Source organism: Fringilla coelebs (assembly GCF_963513975.1).
Source record: "Fringilla coelebs genome assembly, chromosome: 14".
NCBI lineage: Eukaryota > Metazoa > Chordata > Aves > Passeriformes > Fringillidae > Fringilla > Fringilla coelebs.
The window spans coordinates 17,599,706-17,620,689 of NC_140040.1; the positions used below are offsets into that span (position 1 = coordinate 17,599,706).

General features: G+C 42.5%; 1 protein-coding gene across 1 annotated transcript in view; it reads right to left on the reverse strand.

Moving 5' to 3' along the window:
* Positions 1-20,984, reverse strand: part of CDH8 (cadherin 8) — a gene marked incomplete at its 3' end in the record, with an annotated part of 138,626 nt that overhangs the window by 74,088 nt on the left and 43,554 nt on the right. Inside the window, exon 3 of the mRNA XM_084215306.1 lies at positions 6,037-6,156. Coding sequence (XP_084071432.1) covers positions 6,037-6,156 — 120 coding nt within the window. The remainder of the gene's footprint in view (positions 1-6,036; positions 6,157-20,984) is intronic.

The following is a 20,984-nucleotide window of genomic DNA, read 5'->3' on the forward strand; positions in this document are numbered from 1 at the left end:
AGGGGAAGGTGTCCCTGCCACGGCAGGGGTGGAATGCCACGAGCTTTGAGGTTCCTTCCAACCCAAACCACCCTGATTCTGTGGCACTACAATTCCATGAGAAGGAGTTTCTAAAGCAGAACCCCACCCTCCATCCCAGTTCATGCCCCTTTCTGTGATTTCAGCCAGGAGTTTGCTTCACTTTAAACCTGCAGTAACTGGCACAGCCGTGGCAGCAGCAGCAGTCAATAAAACGAGCTGGAAAGCAGCAGCTCAATCCACACTCTGACTCATGTCTAACAAGTACTTTCTCTGCACTAATCCCATGAGGGTTTAGATCTAAAGTATTTAGAAGCTGAACTATTTAGGAAGGCTCTGTTGAACACAAGTGAGCTCTGTTCCTAGCAGCTCATTACTTTCCCCTTACAGCAGCAGATTCCTTCCTGGACCAAAACTGTTTTCCCCATTTCTCTCCAGCTTGAAGTGCTTCCTTCCTTGTCATTGTATCATGAGTAATTACCAACACAGTCCCCATGTCTCTCTTTTATTAACACCTCTCAAATATTTGTGCAGTGATTTCATATCCTTCTTTAATCCCCTCTGATCCAGTTTATACAAATTTAGTTCAATCAATCTTTCATTATAAGTAATATTCTCCTGACCTTGGCTACCCTGCTTTGAACTTTCTCAGTCTCTCAGCAGTAGTTTTTTTTATGATGACAGCTCTTATCAGCCCTACACACAATATTCTGAGAGCACCCTGTACCACTGGGAGTGAGCTGAACACTAACAGCCAGACAGAAGAACTGGCCTGAACCTCACAACCCTGTCTGTACCTGAGAAGGTGCTGGTTCATTCCCTCTTGCTCCCTTACCTGTTTCCATTCTGCTGGACTCTACTATAAGGTCTGAGCAGAGGCAAGACTGAAAATTGAAATAAAAGATTTTGGTTCCTCCTAGGCCTATTCATTGATGGTCTGATTTCAGGGATTCAACACTGTGGACCAGAGAGGGCCAGGCACTAAATTAAAAACTCTGCTGTTTAAAGCATGTGCTCTTCCAGCTGAAAGCTAAACCAGGTATAGGGGAAAACCCCACAAATATCCACTCTGCAGTGATATCCACATTCTATTAGGAGAGGCTTCATCCTTCTGGGTCTGCTGACTCTTCCACCCATCTCAGTTTCACTCCTTGAGCCTTGGCTTTGTCCCCATGCCCATATCCAAGATGGCAGTGCTTAAAGCTGCTCTTTTCCAGCCAGATTAAGTGTTTGTGCTCCACTAGTCCCACGTGCTTTCCAGTGCAGTAGGGCTTTGCTGTAATTTGCCTTTTTTTGTGTAACTATATTTCAGGTATGTGTAGGAGTGACATTATTTAAGTTCATGTGAAATGTAAATAAGTCAGACACAGCTGAAAATGTATTTCCTCTGCCATCCCCATATTGTAGAACACAGTGTCATTTCATATTACTTTTCATTATGATAATCTTATTTTAAAGCTGACAGTCATGATTTAATATCCTTGAAAAAGCTTAAAAGTGAGAAGTGTACTCCAGCTACTTTCAGCAGCCTTAAAGAACTCCCTTTCCCAGCATTGGTATTGTCACCACTCAGATTATGAGAGAATCCACACAGCTCCTGTACCTTTATAAATAAAACACACTAGGCAGGGAGCCTGGCATCACTTACTGAGATGGAACCACAATGATGTGAGGAATATATTTCAGCCCACCATGAGTTTTGTTACTAAGCTGATCCCACCAAATTGCAAGTTTTGGTGCTCACAGAAAAAAATTCTAAACCTGAATCTTTGTCATGCATTAATTATGTCCACCCTCTATCCAACAAACCAGTGGTCATAATAAAATTCACCTACAAAAAAAGCAAAAAATATTCAGAACAAGCCATCAAAAAAGCATTTACCCTAAGCCACATTCAGAGCACTCAGTGTAAAATAACTTCCAAATTACCTCCTTTCATGTGCCTATAACTCTTACAGAAGAACTTGCAAACTAGAAGTGCAGCAATATATGCATTTTTCATCTCAGGTAATGGAAAATTATTGTTTTATGGGTCACTCACCAGCACTTGCTTCTCTGTGCCCAGCATTATAGAGGAGGAGGAGGTTGAGTAATGTGGGTTCCAGCTGAGAGTGATTCAGATATGGGCACATGCAGCTCCTTGCAAGGCAGGAGGAGCCAAAATGCAGGATAACAAACACCTGCTCCCCTCAGGTGTGACAGCCCCTCCTTAGCCCAGGCACAAAGCCACACCCTGCTCCTTCTTTTTGCTCTGAGGCTTCAGGGGCAGAGGAATTGGGAGGCATGGTTGGGATAATTCCTCATGGTTCACTCTCCATGTGCCATTGAAACCAAGCAGGAAGGTCAGGCAATCCTTATTCTGCCATCAGAACCAAGCAGGAAGGTCAGGCAATCCTCACTCTGAGCCAGGAAAATCAGAAATTACAGACAGTGCTGCCCTGGTGTTGGTAGCTGCACAGATCTACGTTTACTCTTGGTTTCTAAGATACATGACAAAAGGCCAGTAATCCAGAAAAACTGTAAACAGATCAGCTCTCAATAGCTATTCTTTTGATAGCACTTGATACACTCCTATGAATGACAGAAAATATTTACATTCTGAAGTGGATCACTCTCACACAGCCCATTTCTTGAAACGCTGATTCCATTTAGGGGAAGACACGATGTCTGTGTTCAGAAACAATTCTGCTTCAAATTAACTGAAAAGGCTTTCAACTTATCAGGGCACTAATGAAGTGCAACCACAGAGAAAATGCAGCTGCACACACATCCACACTCCCTCCCACACCCCCAAAAAATCCCAAACAACACTCAGAGCCTAAAATACGTACCACCCTGGGAGGAACATCCTCAGGTTTGATTTGTTTGGGGTGAAACACTACTATACCTGCTCTGCTTTGATTTCTGCATTGTCACAACAGTATCCAAACACCTTCCCACACCAAAAGCTGCCCCCAGGGTCCTGAGGACTACAAGATAATGTGTTCTTTTTCCTGGCTTAGCTGCTGAGAGTTGTGATGGCTCACATTGCAAACATTGGACAAAGAGAAAGAAACAAAACAAACATCTGCACACTTCCTATTTGCTTTGGACATTTTGGTTTAGGACAATCTTTTTCACCCTGTAGCTGTGGCTGCAGTTTGTATACAACTAGCTGCCTCTGCTTTGATTAATGATTAAACTTTCATGTAGATTTATATTTTATATACCCTAAGCAAACCAAAGTGTGCTGTTTGGTGAGAGCAGGATGGTGATTCCACTACAGGTGAAGGGCAAAGAAACAGAGAACAGCCTCAGCACAGAAACTCAGCCAGCTGCAGTGAGTTAAAGAACATAATTGAGGTCCTCCACAGATCTGGAAAAATGGGGGATCTGAAACCATTTATTCACTCAGAAGCAGCTCCATGAGATGAAGCTGCTTAGGGACTGTGGCCACAGTTGGATTCTTTGTCAATGAATTCCCCTTAGACACCAACATGGCATTTTCATGGTAACTCAGCTGCTCTGCAAAGGAATATTTGTAGCTGGAAATGAAGGGAGGAAGGGGGGAATTAATGCCAGTGGAACAGGAGGAAAACCCTGATTTTCAGGTTCACCCAGAGGCTCTCTGGCTTTCATAGTACAGGAATCACTTTCCTAGGTGAGGAATAGTTACCTCTTTGGATTGAGCATTAGGAATTATTGCAATACAAATAAGAAAACTAAGTAAAATTAAGTATTTTTTAACATTTGGAATATTTCTTTCAGGCCATTTTTCTGTGAAAGAAAATCTTCTGTGTAGGTGGAGAATGCACTTCTCAGCTCCTTTAGGAAAGCTGACGTGTTCCCATGCTAAGGCACCAACTTTCCCAAGTAGAAACTGAGAAAAACCCTACAGTCAATTCCCCTCTAATTAAGACAGCTCACACAAGTCATTACTGCATGCAATAATTTGTAATATTTAAGAAACCAAACAGTATATTTAGATACTTGAGGGTCAGAGGTCTGCTCAGAGTTATATTTCCATTTGATTGTGACAAATGAGCTGCAGGAACTGAGGACCTTCACTAATAAACACTTTCTTAGCACACTTTTTTTACACACTTTTTTTTGGAACAAGCTGCTCTTTTTCCATTGTACTGCACTAGAATTTTTCTCTGTAAAACTCTGTTTTACATGCAGTATAAAAATAAAAGGCTGAATCACATTCCAGAGATCCCTTTCACATTTAGGATAGCTGTCCTTCAACCAGAAAAATCCACTGTGGACTAATTCATTAATATTTATTGATGCACACTATTTACCTAAAGTCCCATAAAGTTAGGGCATTTCTAGGAATGGGAAATAATTTTTCCAAGCAATTTCATCACAAAGATTTCAAGAAATTCCACCTTTTAAAGATTACAGGAGCACTATGTTTAATGTTGATGAGAAAACTTAGTTCACTTAATCTATCAAAATCATCCCTTAATAATTCCTCTGAGCATTTATTTCATAGTTTTGTTACTCTGAACAACAACAAGAATTTGTACTCCTGTTTTACTGCTTTGCAGCTGGGTATGTTTTAAAAAGAGTTTTATTTTTCTTCTTAGGAGATCACAGCTGTTCACTCACTATGATTAAAAAGGATTTCTAGTAACAGATGACAGAATATTAGAAATATGATCAAATCACCTTAAAACTTGCTTTTTAGACATAACTAGATTAATTTGCTGTATGGACAACCTATGTACAGAAAATAAGAGGGAATGGATTTATTGGCACTTCTTTCAGATGACTTTCAAGACAACAAAACCACAGAGAAATAAAGTCACCCTAAATGCAGACTAATGAAACTTCACACCAACACCCATGATTGATGCTCTTTCTCTCCCCAAATTGATCCAACCAATCAAGAAAGAAAAAGAATTTTCAATGAAAACGTAAATTATATTCACTGAAATTCCCAAGCCAAACTGTGTGCTGTAGACTGATAGTGAACATTGTGCTCCTCAAATCCTTCAGGCCAAGCCCTGCATTCCCTGAGCAGTTTGGTCACACAGCTCCTCCTCTGCCTCCAGTTGCTCCAGTAACCCCTGTGCCATTGCCATCACCATCACCCCATCACCATTCATCCCTGGTTTCCCTGTGGTTTTCCCTGAGATCAAACTCAGGAACATGAGTGACACCTGAGTGAGGAGATTCACAGAATTCACAGAATCACTGGGCTGGGAGAGACCTTCAAGATCAGGAGTGCAACCCATCCCCAACACCTCAACTGAACCCTGGCACCCAGTGCCACATCCAGGCTTTGTTAAACACACCCAGGGATGGGGACTCCAGCATCTCCCTGGGCAGCCATTCCAGAACTTCATCACCCTTTCTGGATAAAACATTTTCCTGCTATCCAACCTGTATTTCCCTTGGTGCAGCTGGAGGCTGTGTGCTCTGGTTGTGTCAGTGCTGCTGCAGACAGAGCCCAGCCCCAGCTGAGCACAGGCACCTTTCAGGAGCTGTGAGAGTGATGAGGGCACCCCTGAGCCTCCTTTTCTCCAGGCTGAGCACCCCCAGCTCCCTCAGGGGTTCCTCTCAGGGTTTGTGTTCCCAGCCCCTCTGGACATGTTCAATCATCTCAATGTCCTTCCCAACCTGAGGGGCCAGACTGGACTCAGCCCTCCAGGTGTGCCCTCCCCAGTGCTGAGTGCAGGGCAGAGTGACCTCCCTGCTCCTGCTGGCCACACCATCCCTGACCCAGGAGGCAGGGGATGGTCCCCTCTGCAAATACAACCAGAGAATTCCTCCAGGTTGGAAAAAGCCTCTGCAGCATCAATCCCAAGCCCTCCCCAGCAGTGCCAAACCCACCTTGCCCCTGGCCCCAGGTGCCACCTCCACACAGCTTTAAACCCCTCCAGGGTGGGCACTCCCCACCCCTGCCTGGGCAGCTGTGCCAGTGCTACACAAGCCTTTCCACAAAGAAATTTCCCCCAATTCCCAATCTCAGCCTCCCCTGGAGGAAGCTGAGGTGATTTGCAGCTGAGGGGTTGCTGTGCAGTCACCTACCTGTGTGGGGCTCAATAGAAAAGTAAGGCTGTCCTTCCAGAATGCTATAAACCAGCTTGGCACTATTTCCATACACTGGGTCATCTGCATCTGTAGCTGTTACTTTAGTAACAAAGGTGCCTAAATAGAAAGAATACACACAATTAATGTTTACACTCGCTAAAAATTTGCATATCTTATTCAAAAACTAATTTGAAACAAAAATTTCATTTCCTTGGGAGCTGTATAACAATAATAAAAGAAGGGAAAATATCAGTAACAAGTTAAAATATTACTTGTGGAACAGAAACAAAACATTTTCCTTCAAGCTGATGCGTGCCAGTAACCTGAATTTCTGGGTAAAATAAAAGCCCTTTTAGTATCTGTATTATTTAAAGTTTCTTTGTAGAATTCATTTAAAGCTACCCAATAGATCTGTGTCATTTTCAAGCATTTGCAAAGGAATCATATCAAAGGGATACAAAACACAAGGTTAATAATACAGCATCATATGTTGCATTTAAGACTTGCAAATTCACATTCGAAAGAACTTTGCCAAGTTACAGAGACCAGATAGAAAAACAATAATAAAAAGGGTTCTTTTTTCTTCCCTTGGCTTGCAGCCATGATAATGATTTGATGTGGCCACAGTGACAGAGTTGGGACAACAACAGTTGTCTCTGAAATGAGTCTCTGCCACTCAGGGGGCCATTGTTCAGCCAGAGTTATAAATTCCATGCTCTGACAAAAATAAATAGGGGGGGAAAAAAAAAAGGAAATTACCCTTTTTATTTCTTAGACAACATAACACTTGCCATTTCTGTTAGAAGAAAAATGGAATGAAATTTGGTTGGTTGCATTAAGGTTGCTGCAGAGAGGGGTTTTTTTTTTTTTGGCTGACATTAAAGTATGGTGGCGTTAATTAGGCTGACAATAAAGACAATATCTACAGAGGGAGAGAAAGCAAGAGAAGGAGAAAGGTTAAGGGCTGAATTATGTTCAGAAAGGAGAATAATTACAGCATCCACCAAAAAAATCACCCTTTCTGGATATGCTAATAAAAACAGCCTCCTGTTCCTCCTCTGAATCCTGATCCCATGGCCCTTCAGGACAGCAGGGCAGAGGGAAGGAATCCCTTTGGCACAGCCTTGGCCCTGGCCCTGTGCTCCCTTTCCCTCTCCCTGGCAGTTCTGTGGGTTACAGTACATGTAAATTATTTAGAGAAATGTTTGCATATCCAGATACAATTTGCATCTGACCCAAGAGCTGCCATCTCAGGCTTTTTCTTACCTGGGCACCTCCAACACCAGGGCAAGCTGTGGGGCTGGCAGGGCTTGGGAGGATGGAGAGCCCCTCTCTCAGGGAGCACAGGTTCTGCAGCTGTGGCAGGTTTGCCACGTGGCACTAATGGGCTAATTCTCGGTGAAGGCAATGTGGGTGGCAGAAATACACCTCACTAGAGACAAAAAAATGGCTTTGGCCACTACTGGTCATTTATCTTTTGTGCAGATTTACCCATTCTTACAGGGGAGAATATCAGCAAAGGGTGGCAGAGGATGAGTGTTCCCCCAGCATCTCTCCTGGGCTCAGCAGGGGCCAGAGGAGTCCTACAGCTGTGCACATCCCATGGAAAAGGAATATTATGTCACATCTCTCTTTGACAGATGCTTGCTGAACCTGTTTTATAGATATGCAAACCGTTCCTGTTTGAAGCTCAACTGAATTCGATGCTGAAAGGTGATCTTACACCTAACCTTTAACAGAATAGTTTTTAGCCTGTCACAGGGCCTGAGAAACGGGGTTTAGTTTGTAAGGAATTAACATCAGAAATTTATTGTCTGCCCAGTGACACCAACCAGACAGTAACAGACAACTCCTGGAAATGATGAAGGAGACAGGTGACACCTGTGGTGCCCAGCCCTGTGGCAAGTCCAGCCTACAGGAGATACCCTCAATGCCTCCTTCAATGGAGAGGGGAAGGGGGAAGCAGCCCTGGGCACGCTGAGAGGCCGTGGCATAGGCTGCAGGAAACAGGGAACAGCAGGGAGGGGTTTGCAGGAAACCTGAGTGGGGATGTGTCAGGATGTGTCAGGAAGAGAGAGACAAAAGGCCCCGTGGTGGCTTGGCCACAGGAGTTACAAGGCTTGAGGAGCTGGAGCTGATGGGATTGTCTCACAGGTTTGATGCCTTGTGCAGGCTGCCCTGGAACAGAGGCTGGGCAGAGTCACAGAATAAAGCAGGGATTTATCCAAAGGATCTCCTCCATGGATCCACCTTGGGCAGCACCAGAGCCCAGCCAGGGCTGCACCCAGGATGAACCAAAATGGTCTCAAAATAAACCCAAGGTGAACCAAAATGGTCCCAAAATGAACCCAAGGTGAACCAAAATGGCCCCAAAATGCCCGGCCGGGCACGGGGTCTCTCCCTGGGATCAGCTCTGCTCCATTTGCACCTTGCAGTTCATTGTCCCATCCCAGCTTCAGCCCCTGCAGTCCCATCCTTGTTTTTCTCTCTCCAGCCCACGGGGTTTGTGCTCCTGGGCTGAGATTTGGGTCATTTGTCCAGGAATTGTTTTGTCTCCCTGCTCTGTGCACAGAGCTCAGCATCCCCTGATATGAACCCAGACCCACACACTAAAGCAGCACAGAACTGAAAAATACAAAAGCTCAAACCTGAGGCATCATTTCCCCCCTGGAGTTCTGTTGGCTCACCTTCTGTACCCACACCCATCAGCAGGGCTCTCTCTGCTGCTCCCACTCACAGCCATCCCCCAGCCCAGCTGCACTCCCTGGACTCTCTGGAGCTGAGCCCCACCATCCCAGCACATCCCAGCACATCCCAGCACATCCCAGGCTGGCACCATCCCAGGGTGACACCAGCCATGAATGCAGGCCCAGAGCTTCCCCCAGCTGGATTCAGGCTGGTGTAGCAGGTGATGTCCTCCTTTCTGTCATAAAACTGGTGGTTTGTAATCTCCTAAGAGAGAAGAGGTTTGTGCAGAATATCATACAGTGGGACAGGGCTGGGAAAAGATAAGGCTCATCACAAAGTGAAAATTTCAGTTGGAGTATTTTATCAAGACTGTTTCATTTTGTTTCCATTATATATTTTATATACAAAGGAAAATAAAGAAATAAAACTGTTGACTTCTTGGAGATTGTGTTTGATTTTCCTAGCTGGCTCTCATTTCAAAGGCCTTCAGAAATAATTACATTGCTTGTTTAGAAAGATTTGATATATAATTTCTATTCTTATCTTACTTCACTTGAGAATTCCTGAAGACTTTCTATAGATATTTATTTCAAGATTCCCAGGCTTGAATGGATATGCTGATTTTTTGATAAGCACTAAGTGCTCGTTAGATACTAAAGTTGAATACACCCTAATAAAAAGAGTTAATGAGTGTCTAACTTTGCTTCCAATCCTGATGCTAAGCTACCAAGGTTTTATTCTTGTGATATAAAATAATTCAATCACTTACTGAGACCCCAAGTTCAACTGAAGTTTATAAAATATAAAATTTTTAAACTGAAGTTTATAAAATATAAAATCCATTAAATCCATTAAAAATACATGGATAATGTGTGTGTCAGTATTTCCAGTTCCAGTACACATAAGGCAGGGGGAAAGGCATAATCTTCTTTTTCTTTCCCTTAAAGGTCACTTGAAGTGTGATTATAATCTCACCTAATAAAATTAATGAAGGGAATGACAACTGAAATATTCTCCTGCCTCCTAGAAATCCATTTCTTCCCCAGCCAGTTCCTGCCACTCAGCACTTCATTTCAGGCCATCACACACTTCTGAGGCCTGTCAAATCCAGTAATTTACTCCCAACAATCTTACTGATGAAAATTGTTTAGAGAAGATGTGAGTGATCATGAAACAGGAATTAAAGAAATTGCTTCCACTGTTGAAATTAGCAAAGCTTTGGCATAGTTTAAATTTTATCACCTTTAATTTGATTGATTTTTTTTTTTTTTTTTTGCTTTATGCCTTGAGTCAAATTTTCTGCAGGTGTGAAACACTCCACATTATGTTGTTCACACTGGCAATAATCAGCACATTTAGGAGCAAACCCTGTCCCCTCTGCAGCTGCAGGTGATGCTGCTGCCCTGGTTCCCCTGCAATGTGCTCAGAGTTCACCAATCTCACTCCCACAGCTGACAGAACCTGGGCAAAAATAAGGTTTGGAGAGTTGAGAGATTCCTGATGGTGAAAAGCAGTGCAGAAAAAAAGGAACTCACAGTCACCACTGGTGCTTTTCAGCCAACTCCACACCAGAACTCTCCAAGTTTTGGATTATCGATATTTAAACAGGATTTTACTCCTTTACTGACACTGCAGTTATAAACTACAAGCTTATAACTGCCAACTACATCAATATTTTTTACAAGAATAATGCGCTCAAAGTTTTAAAGATAAAAATTTCACTTTGAAAAAGCTGTAAGAACGCAGGGAAGGGCATTTATTAAGTAAATGCTCTTGGAAAAAACAACATTTTGGGTTCTGCTCAGCAAATAAACTGCTAAGGTTTCTGTTTGTGTTCAATTTTGGCTGCATTTGGCTTGTGTTTGTTGCTTTGTCAATGCTACAACAAACTGATTTAGCCAGAGACCATACATTTGAAATGGTGCCATTTTTATAAGAAAGCCACTATTGTAGTCCAAGTGACTGTTGTCCTAATTACAATAATATTGCAGTTTTATATAATCTGGCCCAACAACATAATCACTGTTTCTTTTTGCTTTATGTACCTAATGTTGCCTTTTGTAAACTAAACTCTTTTTTTTCCCTGAGAGATGAGGCAAATTTTAAGATGCTCTGCTAAAAAACTTGGTGTGTTTTTTCCTCAGGTACACTTTTGCAATGCTAATGACTCTTAAATATGGATTTGCCCACCATAAATATAGACTGCACAGAGATTCAACATATTTTAATTAATGAACGCTGCTAATGTGCTTTAACCATTAGCCATTGCTGATTGTTTTACTCTGTCTTTACAACAGGGCAGCAATCAGAGACACAATTAACAACAGGACTATTTTTATATGGCTAGGTGAGAAAGCCTGTGTTTGCTGGCAAACTAAGATTAAAAACCATCATAAAAAATAAGATGTGTGTGCTCAGCTAGTGCTTTTCTGTTGTTTTGGCTGTGGTTTTATGTGCAAGTCAGGGTACAGATTCTGCACATTAGTCAGAAAGAAAAATGCATATGCTGCCACAGGGAGTAGGGAAGCAAATTCTTTTGGTGTGGCAGTGAAATGTGCCTACTGGGAGAAAAAAAAAAATTCCAAAAAATCAAATTTGAATGTTCTAGAGGAGGTAATGCATAGTTGGTGCCAAGAATTTACATGAATCCATATTCAGTGAACAACCATTTTGTTGAAAGATTGTAATGGCTGGTAAAAATAAATAACATGACCATAATGAAACCTGGTGGGACCATGTTGTCTCATCTTCCCAGGGACTTCTGGGTTTTGTTTTTTTTTTTTTTGTTCCTTTCCTGATGCCCTTTTTGGTCTCATTCTTTCTCTCCTAATCTTCCCAAATCTCAACAGGGTGAAGTCTCCATTCCATTCTGAAGATCTGATTACCAGCCTGATGGGGTCTTAGGAGAGGATTTGCATGACAAAGCCTCACCATTATTTGCCAACTCTTTTGTTTCCCTAAGAACATCCTCTGCTTCAATCCTTCAGCCGGCTTTGGAGTCGGGCTGATGGAAGCCCCGCAGCCAGGGGTGGTCACACAAAGCATTGTTTGTAGCCAGCAGGTCAGATAAGCATTCTTTCCAAAATGAAGCCTTTTCTTCACTGTCCTTCTTTGCTATAATCTCACAGGTAGCATGACAGTTGTTGTCATGGTAACAATTTTTTATTGAATAAAACTGCAATAATCTCATAAAAACCTGCATAACTTCTTGACATGTAAATTATGACTGCCTCGAAGCTGAAGGAACTTATTCTTATTTGTTTTCCACCGTTGCTCATTTTTTTAATGCAAAAACATAGTTTTAAGCCTTATCATCCTGCTTTATTGCATGAGACCATTTCTAAACACAAAACCTATGAATTAGAGGTTTCACTAACCAAATAAAGAAAATGTATACGAAACAGGAATCTGCTTAAAGCTCTACAGAACTTGTTAACATATGCAAATTACCCACATAAAATATCATTGCTCATCTTGGTGTTCATGCAGATCTATAAGTACACACCACACACACAAATTGTGGGATTGTTGCACGAGTGTTCAAGGGTTCTTGTGCAGATCAGATGTTGTTATTTCAGGCCTACCTTCTGCATCCATATTTGAATGTAATATTATTATTATTATTATTATTATTATTATTATTATTATTATTATTATTATTATTTATTTATTTATTTATTTATTTATTTATTTATTTACTTCATTGCCAAAGCTCCAGGAGCCCAATGTGTGGGTCAGATCCCCCAGGGCAGGAAGGTTCTCTCCCAGAGATCCCAAGAGCCAGGAAGGACAGACACAAGCAGAAGAGAGACAAGGAGCTTGTTGGACTCAGTGATCCTTGAGGTTCCTTCCCAACCCAGGAATTCCATGAGTTGATGATTCTGCCAGGAGAGGATGGAGATCCCCCTGGAAGCAATGCTGCCAGCACGTGGTGCTGCTGCTGCCTGACCTACAGAGCCCCCAGGGCCTCAGAACCATGAAAATGTCAAGGGCTGCTCTGGGAACAGAGGACAGAGGGACTGGGGGAGTGTTTCACATCTTCCCACACTTAGAGGAAAGAAATAAAAAAAAAAAAATCGGCTTTTTAATTGTCCAGTGGACCCTTAATGAATGAGGCAATAAATGACACCCTAAGCAGAGATAGAAATACAGGTCAGGACACTCCACTGAGGGGAAAAATGGGCAACTTGTGCTTGCCATGCTGGAGGAACAGGAAGGCCAGCAAGCATTCTAATGTTTCCATGGCAGAATCCAATATGCAATCATTTCTAGAGGCAGAAATGAGAAAGGAAATTTGTGTATGGTACAGGTGTAATGCTGGTATGTTGGTGATGAGAACCACATAAATACACAGATACAAGACTTTCCTTTATCTTCTGCAAAGAGAAAAACAACAACAAAAGCTTCCTTGCAATGAGAAATTGCACAAGGAGGAATAACTTCCCAAGGGAAATAACAGAATCCTCCTCAGTGAAGAGTTCACTCTCTTGCACAGGATGCTGGAATAATGTATTCTAAGGGAAAACCCTAGAAAGACAGGAAGATTAACTAATAGGGTAATTTGTCTTTCCCAGCTGTAATTTATTTGACTCTAAGTAGTGAAATAGTGTGATGCTGTCATGATCTTGTTTATGATGATTAAGGTAAGGAAGAAGGAAAAGAGGGTTATTCACACAACTCAGTTTTAGGCTCAACTGGCTAAATTAGATACCTTGCTGCACCAGCTGCCTGCTCTACCTGAGGGAGGAAGAGAGAATCATCTTCTCCTGGAATCCTCCTTTTCTGGCTGACCAGAGGGGAACAGAAATGAAATTGGCCAGCTAATGTGAATGAATAAACCTCAGCCCTGTGAGTCCTCTCCTTTGTGGCTGTACCCACCCCAGTCTCTAATTCCAGCCCTCCAGGAGTGGCAGGCATGTGAAGCTGACGCTCCACCAAACAGGGCAAGGAGAACTCTGCAAGAATTTCTGGTTTCTTTACATTAAATTCCATCAGAGAATCACAGACTCATGGAATCACTAAGGCTGGGAAAGCTCTGGGAGACCATGCAGTCCCAGCTGTGCTCAATGCCCACCTTGTCCCCAGAGCCCTGAGTGCCACCTCCAGCCCTTCCTGGGACACCTGCAGGGACGGGCACTCCCAACCTCCCTGGGCAGCCCCTGCCGAGGCCTGACCCCCCTTTCCATGGGGAAATTCCTGCTGTGCCCACCATGAGCCTGCCCTGGAGCACTTTAAGGCCATTTCCTCTCGTGTATATCTCTGTGTAAACACCTGTGTTTACTTATATAATAATATATATAACCTGTCAACACTTTCTAAAATAAACTGCAACTTCATGTTTTGTTTTTGATATTAAACATGAGTGACAAAACATTACTTGCTTATTTTGCCACTTTGTTTTATATAAGAGGTTGACTTTAATCTCAGTGAAATGCACAGGAAGAGATTTTCAGTACTTTACAGACCAATAGGAAATGGCAGATGCTGCCCTAAAGAATTGGTAATCTAAACCAAAGAATAATCTAAACCAAAGGTTTTAGCACCTAAAAATCTGGCTCAATGAAAGAATCTGGAAGAATCTAACAGCTTGGTCTATAATAAATCACATACTACCATGCAGAAAATGCAATAAGCTGTTTTCTTGGTTCCAACAGAAAAATAATCCTTTCACACCTTTGCCACACTAAATGATGTTTATCTCCATAAAGCAGAAGAGGTATCCAGGCTGCTTCTTCCAAATGTTACACATTTCTCAATGCTGGAGTAGATCCTTTAGGAGGCTAATGAAACCTTGGAAGGATGTTAATGTCACGCAGCACATGCTTGAGTCAGAACCTCTGCACAAACGCGCGACCCGCCGCATGTAGCACAACAAGGCTGGTGCAGATTGCACCTGTGTCGTTTTAAGGGCTTCTTATCGAGTGAGGGAAATGGGGAAAACATATTGTATGCAAATGTGTGCCTGCAGAAGGAGGAGAGGAGCTGGCTGTGCCTGGAGAAGGAGGCTGTGCGAGCAGGCAGGGAGCGGAGCGAGCTGGCAGCCCCGCTCCTCACAGCTGTATAATGAGGCTGGGGGAAGCGTGCCTGGGAAATCTAATCAACTGCATGTCCCACCAGTTCTTGCCTGCACAAACTAATTGTTTTGGAACTCTGATGCTGCCTCTTTAACATAACGTTTTGGAATCGGAAATAGTTTACCACGGAGATGCATATTCAGATTTAGGGATGTGGATTCCTCCCTGGCAATTATGCTGGCTGATGTTACCTGGGTTTGCCTGTGTGGATCTAACTAGAAGGGACCTTCTTCCTTTTCAGCTTTAAGGCTGGCAGTTCTTTCTTGCTACAACTTATGAGACGGTGCCATTAGAGAGCCTGCAGGTATTCCTTTGCAAATTCCCCTGGGTGGCTGTTTGTTAGGATTAGTACACGATTTGAAACATCACAGGCAACAGCAGAAGGGTAAAATATATTTTATGTTTGGCTTTGAGAATTATGTTTTCCTTTCGTGCTATTTTTTTTTTTTATTCTCCCTTTAGATATCCCCTTTGCTATAGAATATTAATTGATATTTGTGAGAGAAGTGGGAAATAGCTCCTCTTCTGTTCAGGACTTTTTGAAAGACTGCTTGTCTCTAATCAATTGACTATTTCATCAGCATTCATTCTGCAAGGTCCCCAGGCAAAGGCAGTAAAATTGGATGATCACTGCACACTGTATTACCAAGCAGAAAAAAAAGGTACTGTAAGTCTTGTTGATTCCAATGGAAGTTTCAGGTTATGCTCAGGTGTATGGTTAAAAAAAAAATAGAAATAAATAATAAAGCAGCCCAGGCTGTTTACTGCAGAAATTCTTTCATTTATGACTTTGTGTGGTGAGAACAGAAAGTGGCTGATATAATCTCTCAGCTTTGATGCTCTGCTGGCTTTGTTTGGGAGAGTGAAGCCTGGAGTGCCAGCAGCTGTAACCCAGGGTGGGTCTGAAATATTGTCCCCAGGCCACTGCAGGGCCACCAAATGGGCCCCAGGGAGGGGCACAGGGAGGGGCACAGCTGAAGCAGCTGCCCAGCAGCTCCAGGGCTGGCTCCAGAGGAAGGAAACCCTGCTGACAGCAGCCCCACAGGCAGTTGTGAGCTGTTCTCACAGAAAAACAAAAGCTGCAGATTCAGCACTTGACCAAAGACAGAGGTGTCAGCTCAGGGCAGGGTGGGGAATGACCAGAGGAAAAAAAAGGGTTCTGAACTGCATCTTACTTTGGCAAATATCAAGTGTGTCCATCAGAGAGATGCCTGACACAGGCCACTTAGTGAAGAATTTCAGGAGTGTTGGTCCCTGATGTTCCAAAGCCAAGTCTTCATGCTGGCAGAGGAATAGAAATTGCAGTAATCAAAGTTTCTGTAAGAATATTACCACACTGAACTTCATTTTCTGACCTAGAACTTTCTACCTTTTGTGGTGAGACCTTGTCCATATTTTCTGTGACTGAGAAAGGTGAGATTATGCTCCAGCCCAGCTCTGTGGCATTTCACAGGGCATCAGTCTGGCAGGAACCTGAGCTGCTCTACTTCCTCTCATCCCTCTGTTTTCCCTGGCCAGCAAATGGGCTCATGTCACCAGCCAAGCTGCTTAGAAAAATGAGATAACACAACTTCAAAGCCTGCAAAACCAAACCATACCGCTCTTTGAAACATCTTTTTTTTTTCCCTTCAAAATTTTACATATGGGGAAATTGTGAAAAATCCATGCTGAGAATAGATTTAAACTTGTAACCAGAAGAGAATGCATCAGAAACCTGAGTCAGAGACTTATTTTCACACAGCCACAGAACACAAACACAATGACACATTTGATATGTACAAATGGAGGAGACCACAAAGGATTTCAGGAGCAGAATATCTGCAACAAGCACAAGGTGTTTGTGACTAGGAGTCAAGAGGAAGAACCACAAAGGGCAGATTCTTGTAGGTACACAGTACATTCACCTAAGGCTGCCAAGATTTCCTCTGCTCTGCCATCAGATGATCAACATGTGACAGCTCTGTCTGTCTGTCCCCATCCCAAAACTGGAGCATCATGGAAAGATGAATTTCTCTATTTGGAAGAACTCCATAAGGAGCTGTGTCCTCACTTTTGATCCCAGCAGATTTTTTTTCCTGCAGAGTTTATCTTCACTGTGTGTCATCTGCACAACTTCCCTTCGTGCCAAGGGAAGGCGTGTGTGCAAAAAAAAATGGACAATTTGTGACAAATTGCTGCCAGTGAAGGGAGAGGAAGAAAAGCAGTGTTTGTCTCAGGAACCAGCACACCTTGCACAGGAAAGTCAGGCCTTGCTCCTAAGGACCAGACAGTGCCTTCAGAACTTCAACACTCAAATTCTTCCTGCCATTGGCACACACTGCTTGGAGCAATCCCACAGATTTCAGTAATTCTGTATTGTCAATTAACTGGTTTAGCACAATAGAACAATATAGAGGGGGATAATAACTAAAGGATCAGCCTATAAACCCCTAAAGAATATTAATTTCATCATGGTCCTCGAGCTCATCATGAGCATGTAAGAACAGTAGGAAAGACAATGGCATTTTTGACTGGACCTAATGAGAAATAAAAGTACAAAAACAGCAGCACATGCTCAGAACTGTGTTTCCTCAAGGCTCAAGAGCCAGTCAGGTTAAGGAACAGCCATCCAGCCCTGGTGTTGAATGTCCTGAGCCCTTCCTGAGTGTTGTGTGTGACCATTTTAAACACACACACACACTCACTAAAGAAATCTCACATAAAACTCCTCGGTACCACAGCTCCTGTATATAATTTTGCACAACAGGAACAAGTGGAGGAACAAGACAACACAAAAATATACTTTTTTTTTAACAGCTGTTACACTATTGCCATATTTTACAACATCTGCTGTTTTTTCCCTTAGCTTTTGCACTGCCTTTGCATTTACCCTTTGGGCTAATGTGTACTTGACCCCTTACTCCACAATTTTGTGACAAACTATCATTGATTTAGCAGTCATGCTCAGTGCCTTAAAAATCAATGATAAAAACCCCAGCAAGACAGTGTGGTTGATCTCGATGACATTTCAGGTCAGGTTTTTATCACAACTTTCTGATTTGTCAAGTTATTTTATCACTATTCATGTCAGACTTTGTGCCTTGATTTCATATGGAGCAGTTTTTGTCCTTTTGCAAACAATTTGTGAGTGGAAGAGGATGAATATCTCTGGGAGAGCTGGAAAACAAAGCTGCACTATGTAGAGTGCTCCTAGTACACCTGGCTGGGCTAAAGAATTCTGATCTGCTTTTAAAAAAAAATAAAGGTGATAGAATTTCATATCTGCAGTGGTGCAAGCAAGGGCAAACCTTGGTCCAAGGGAAAACATTGCTAAGTAGATGTGCTTGTGCCAAATCTGAAAACTGATATTCTGACTCAACTGAAAGCCTAAGCCCTTTCCAGTAAAGACCTTCCATGGAAGCATTTAAGGATAAAAAATATTATTATTCTAAGCTTTTCCATATTGTTGATATTTTCAAGTGGCAAAGGCAAAAGCATTTCTAGAGAAACATCAGACTGAATTCCACTGTGTCTATCTTTTTTTTATGACTGTCAGGAAAAGCCTTAATATTAGGAAATTATTAAAGTTTTCCTGTTTACCTTAATTCAGGCAAACTATGAGAGAATTCTCCTCCCTTATGGCTTTTGTTCTTTTTCCATCTGTGTCCCTTTTTTATTTCACCAACACGTTTGTCACTCTGCTTCAGTCGTCTCCTGTCTTTCAACATGACACTCGCTGTCTAAACACTCCCGGCTTTGCTGAGAGCAAAATCAGGAGATTTCACTCCTCATTCCTCCCCTGAAAAAAGGGTTCCCAAAACTCTGCTGTCAGGAGGCAATAGCCCCTTTGGCTCCCATTACCACCCCTGCACCAGTTTTGGGGAATTTGTGAATCTGAGAAGGTAATACAGAAACAGAACATGCTCAAGGGAAGGTGTGGGTTTTGTTTTTTTTTTAACTCTTTTCTGTCTTTTTTTTTTTTCTTTTTTCTTTAAATAAGCTACAGAACTCGTTCCAATTACCCTTATGGATCTTCTAAGCTTGCTCATTCATTTACATAATATTCTGTCTTCGTTGCAGGCATAGATACAGAGCTCAGAGACAAATGGGGAGGGAAAAAAATAGAGTCTTGGGGTTCTTACTGTCAGAAGCACAGATAAATCTTTTTTTTTTTTTAGGTTTTAACTGAGTTTCTACCCCAGTGTGCCCTTTCGGGTTTAAAAGTGATTAAACAAGATTTACAGAAATAATTAAATTATTTCCTATTTGTAATACTTGCCATAACGAAGTAATTCCACAGATTTCACTTTTTGATCTTTAATTCTTTAAGAAAATTAATATCATAATTAAAAGATTAAAGTGCACAGTTTCAGCAGAGAACATATTCTCCATATACACTATTAGCTTTCACAAGCAAATTCCTCATTTTTGGAGGTGGGGAGCAGGGCTTACTATGGTAGATTATGTGGGACTTACAGCAAAAAAAAATCCAGTTTCGTTCTCAAAACTTTTTTTAATTTTTTTTTTTCTGGAAGGTGCTGGTGCCTTTTCTCAGAGAGAGAAAGAAATGATTTCAGAATAACTCTGAGCGCAGCGGCGCGGCCGGCAGCGAGCGCGTGTGTGGGAGTGCGCTCTGCACAGACAGCTGAGAAGTGAGCAGCACTCCTCCCAGAGAGAGAGAGCTGGGGGTAACACTGATCCTCTGTGCACCAGGAGTGGGAGGAAGAGCCATGCAAATCCTTTTGTTTCAGCTGGGAAGCAGGATTTTCCAGAGAGCATGGAAACACAGAGTGGAAACCAAGCAGGGGACGCGGTGGCCACGCGCGGCTCTCGGATGCTGGCACACACTGCAGCTGGGGACAGAATCCCAGAACTGGGTTGGAAGGGGCCCTAAAGATCACCCAGTGCCACCCCAGCCATGGCAGGGCCACCTCCCACTGTCCCAGGTGCTCCCAGCCCCAGTGTCCAGCCTGGCCTTGGGCACTGCCAGGGATCCAGGAGCAGCCCCAGCTGCTCTGGGCATCCTCCCAGGGAACAATTCCTTCCTCATCTCTAATCTAAACCTGCTCTCTGTCAGTTTGCAGCTGGTTTCACATGCCCATAGTGTTTCATTGCAGTTCTAGACAGTCAAAATAACACCTGACATTCCTGCAATACTTCTCCTCTAGCCAGGAACATAAGACCAGGTCTAAGGCACCTATTAGAAACACTGCATCGTGTTAGAGCCTTAGAACAATGGAAGGTTAAAGCCTTCATCTGTATTTCATGCATTGCCTTCCCCTGAGACCCAAAAATAAAATGCCTTGTACTGCATCCTCATTACATAAGCACTATATATAGAGAGCATATGAGTTCCTCTTCTGTTTCAGAGCAGAAAATTGATATAAGCAGTTTGAGGAAAGAAAAGGTTCAGCAGAACTTTGTTTTATCCTGAGTAAGAACACTGCCTAGCGATGTCTGTGTTGTACAAAAGTCAAGGCAAGAAATTGGCAGTGGGTGGAGATCTCTTTAAGGGAATTAAGTAAGTGGATAATGGAAGTGAAATACCTTTAGTGGGGGGAAAGTAAAAAATCCTTGAACTCTGAAAGGAGACATTTTTTTAGTAAACATTACTGAGGAGCTAATCTAATATTAAGAGGACTAAAGAAAAAAAACTTCAAAAAACCTGAAATAATTTACAGAGAATCTTTGCCTTCATCTTTTGATGTTGCTATCTGTGGGTGAAGGGAAGAAAGCAGAAGGAAATAGTAACAGCAACATTAATGAAGGGTAACACTCTCACATTCCACTCTCCAGCCTTGGCATTTGCTTCCATCAGAGATTAAGACACAGACTCCACTGCCTCTACTTCAGAGACTTCACACTCACTCCTGTCCCATGTAATGCAATTAGCAACACTCTCTGGGTTTTGAAGCAACAGCAGAGAAATAAATTTTGTTTCTCAACAGAAGAGCAGGAGTACATGTTGGTGCTTCTGTAGAGCAGCAGCTTGGAAACCTGCACCCTTAGGAATGTCCTGTAAATCACCTGGAAGGACCAGGGATCCTAAGGGGGGCAAAACTCTCTGAGTTACAGTAATAAACCTCAGACCTGTCAGACAATCATTGCAAATCTCTACCACAATGGTTGTTTTAGTAATGGTAAGGATAATTTTTGTGGTTAGAGCACACTTGCTTTTGGACAAAACTCTTTCATGCAGCCAAG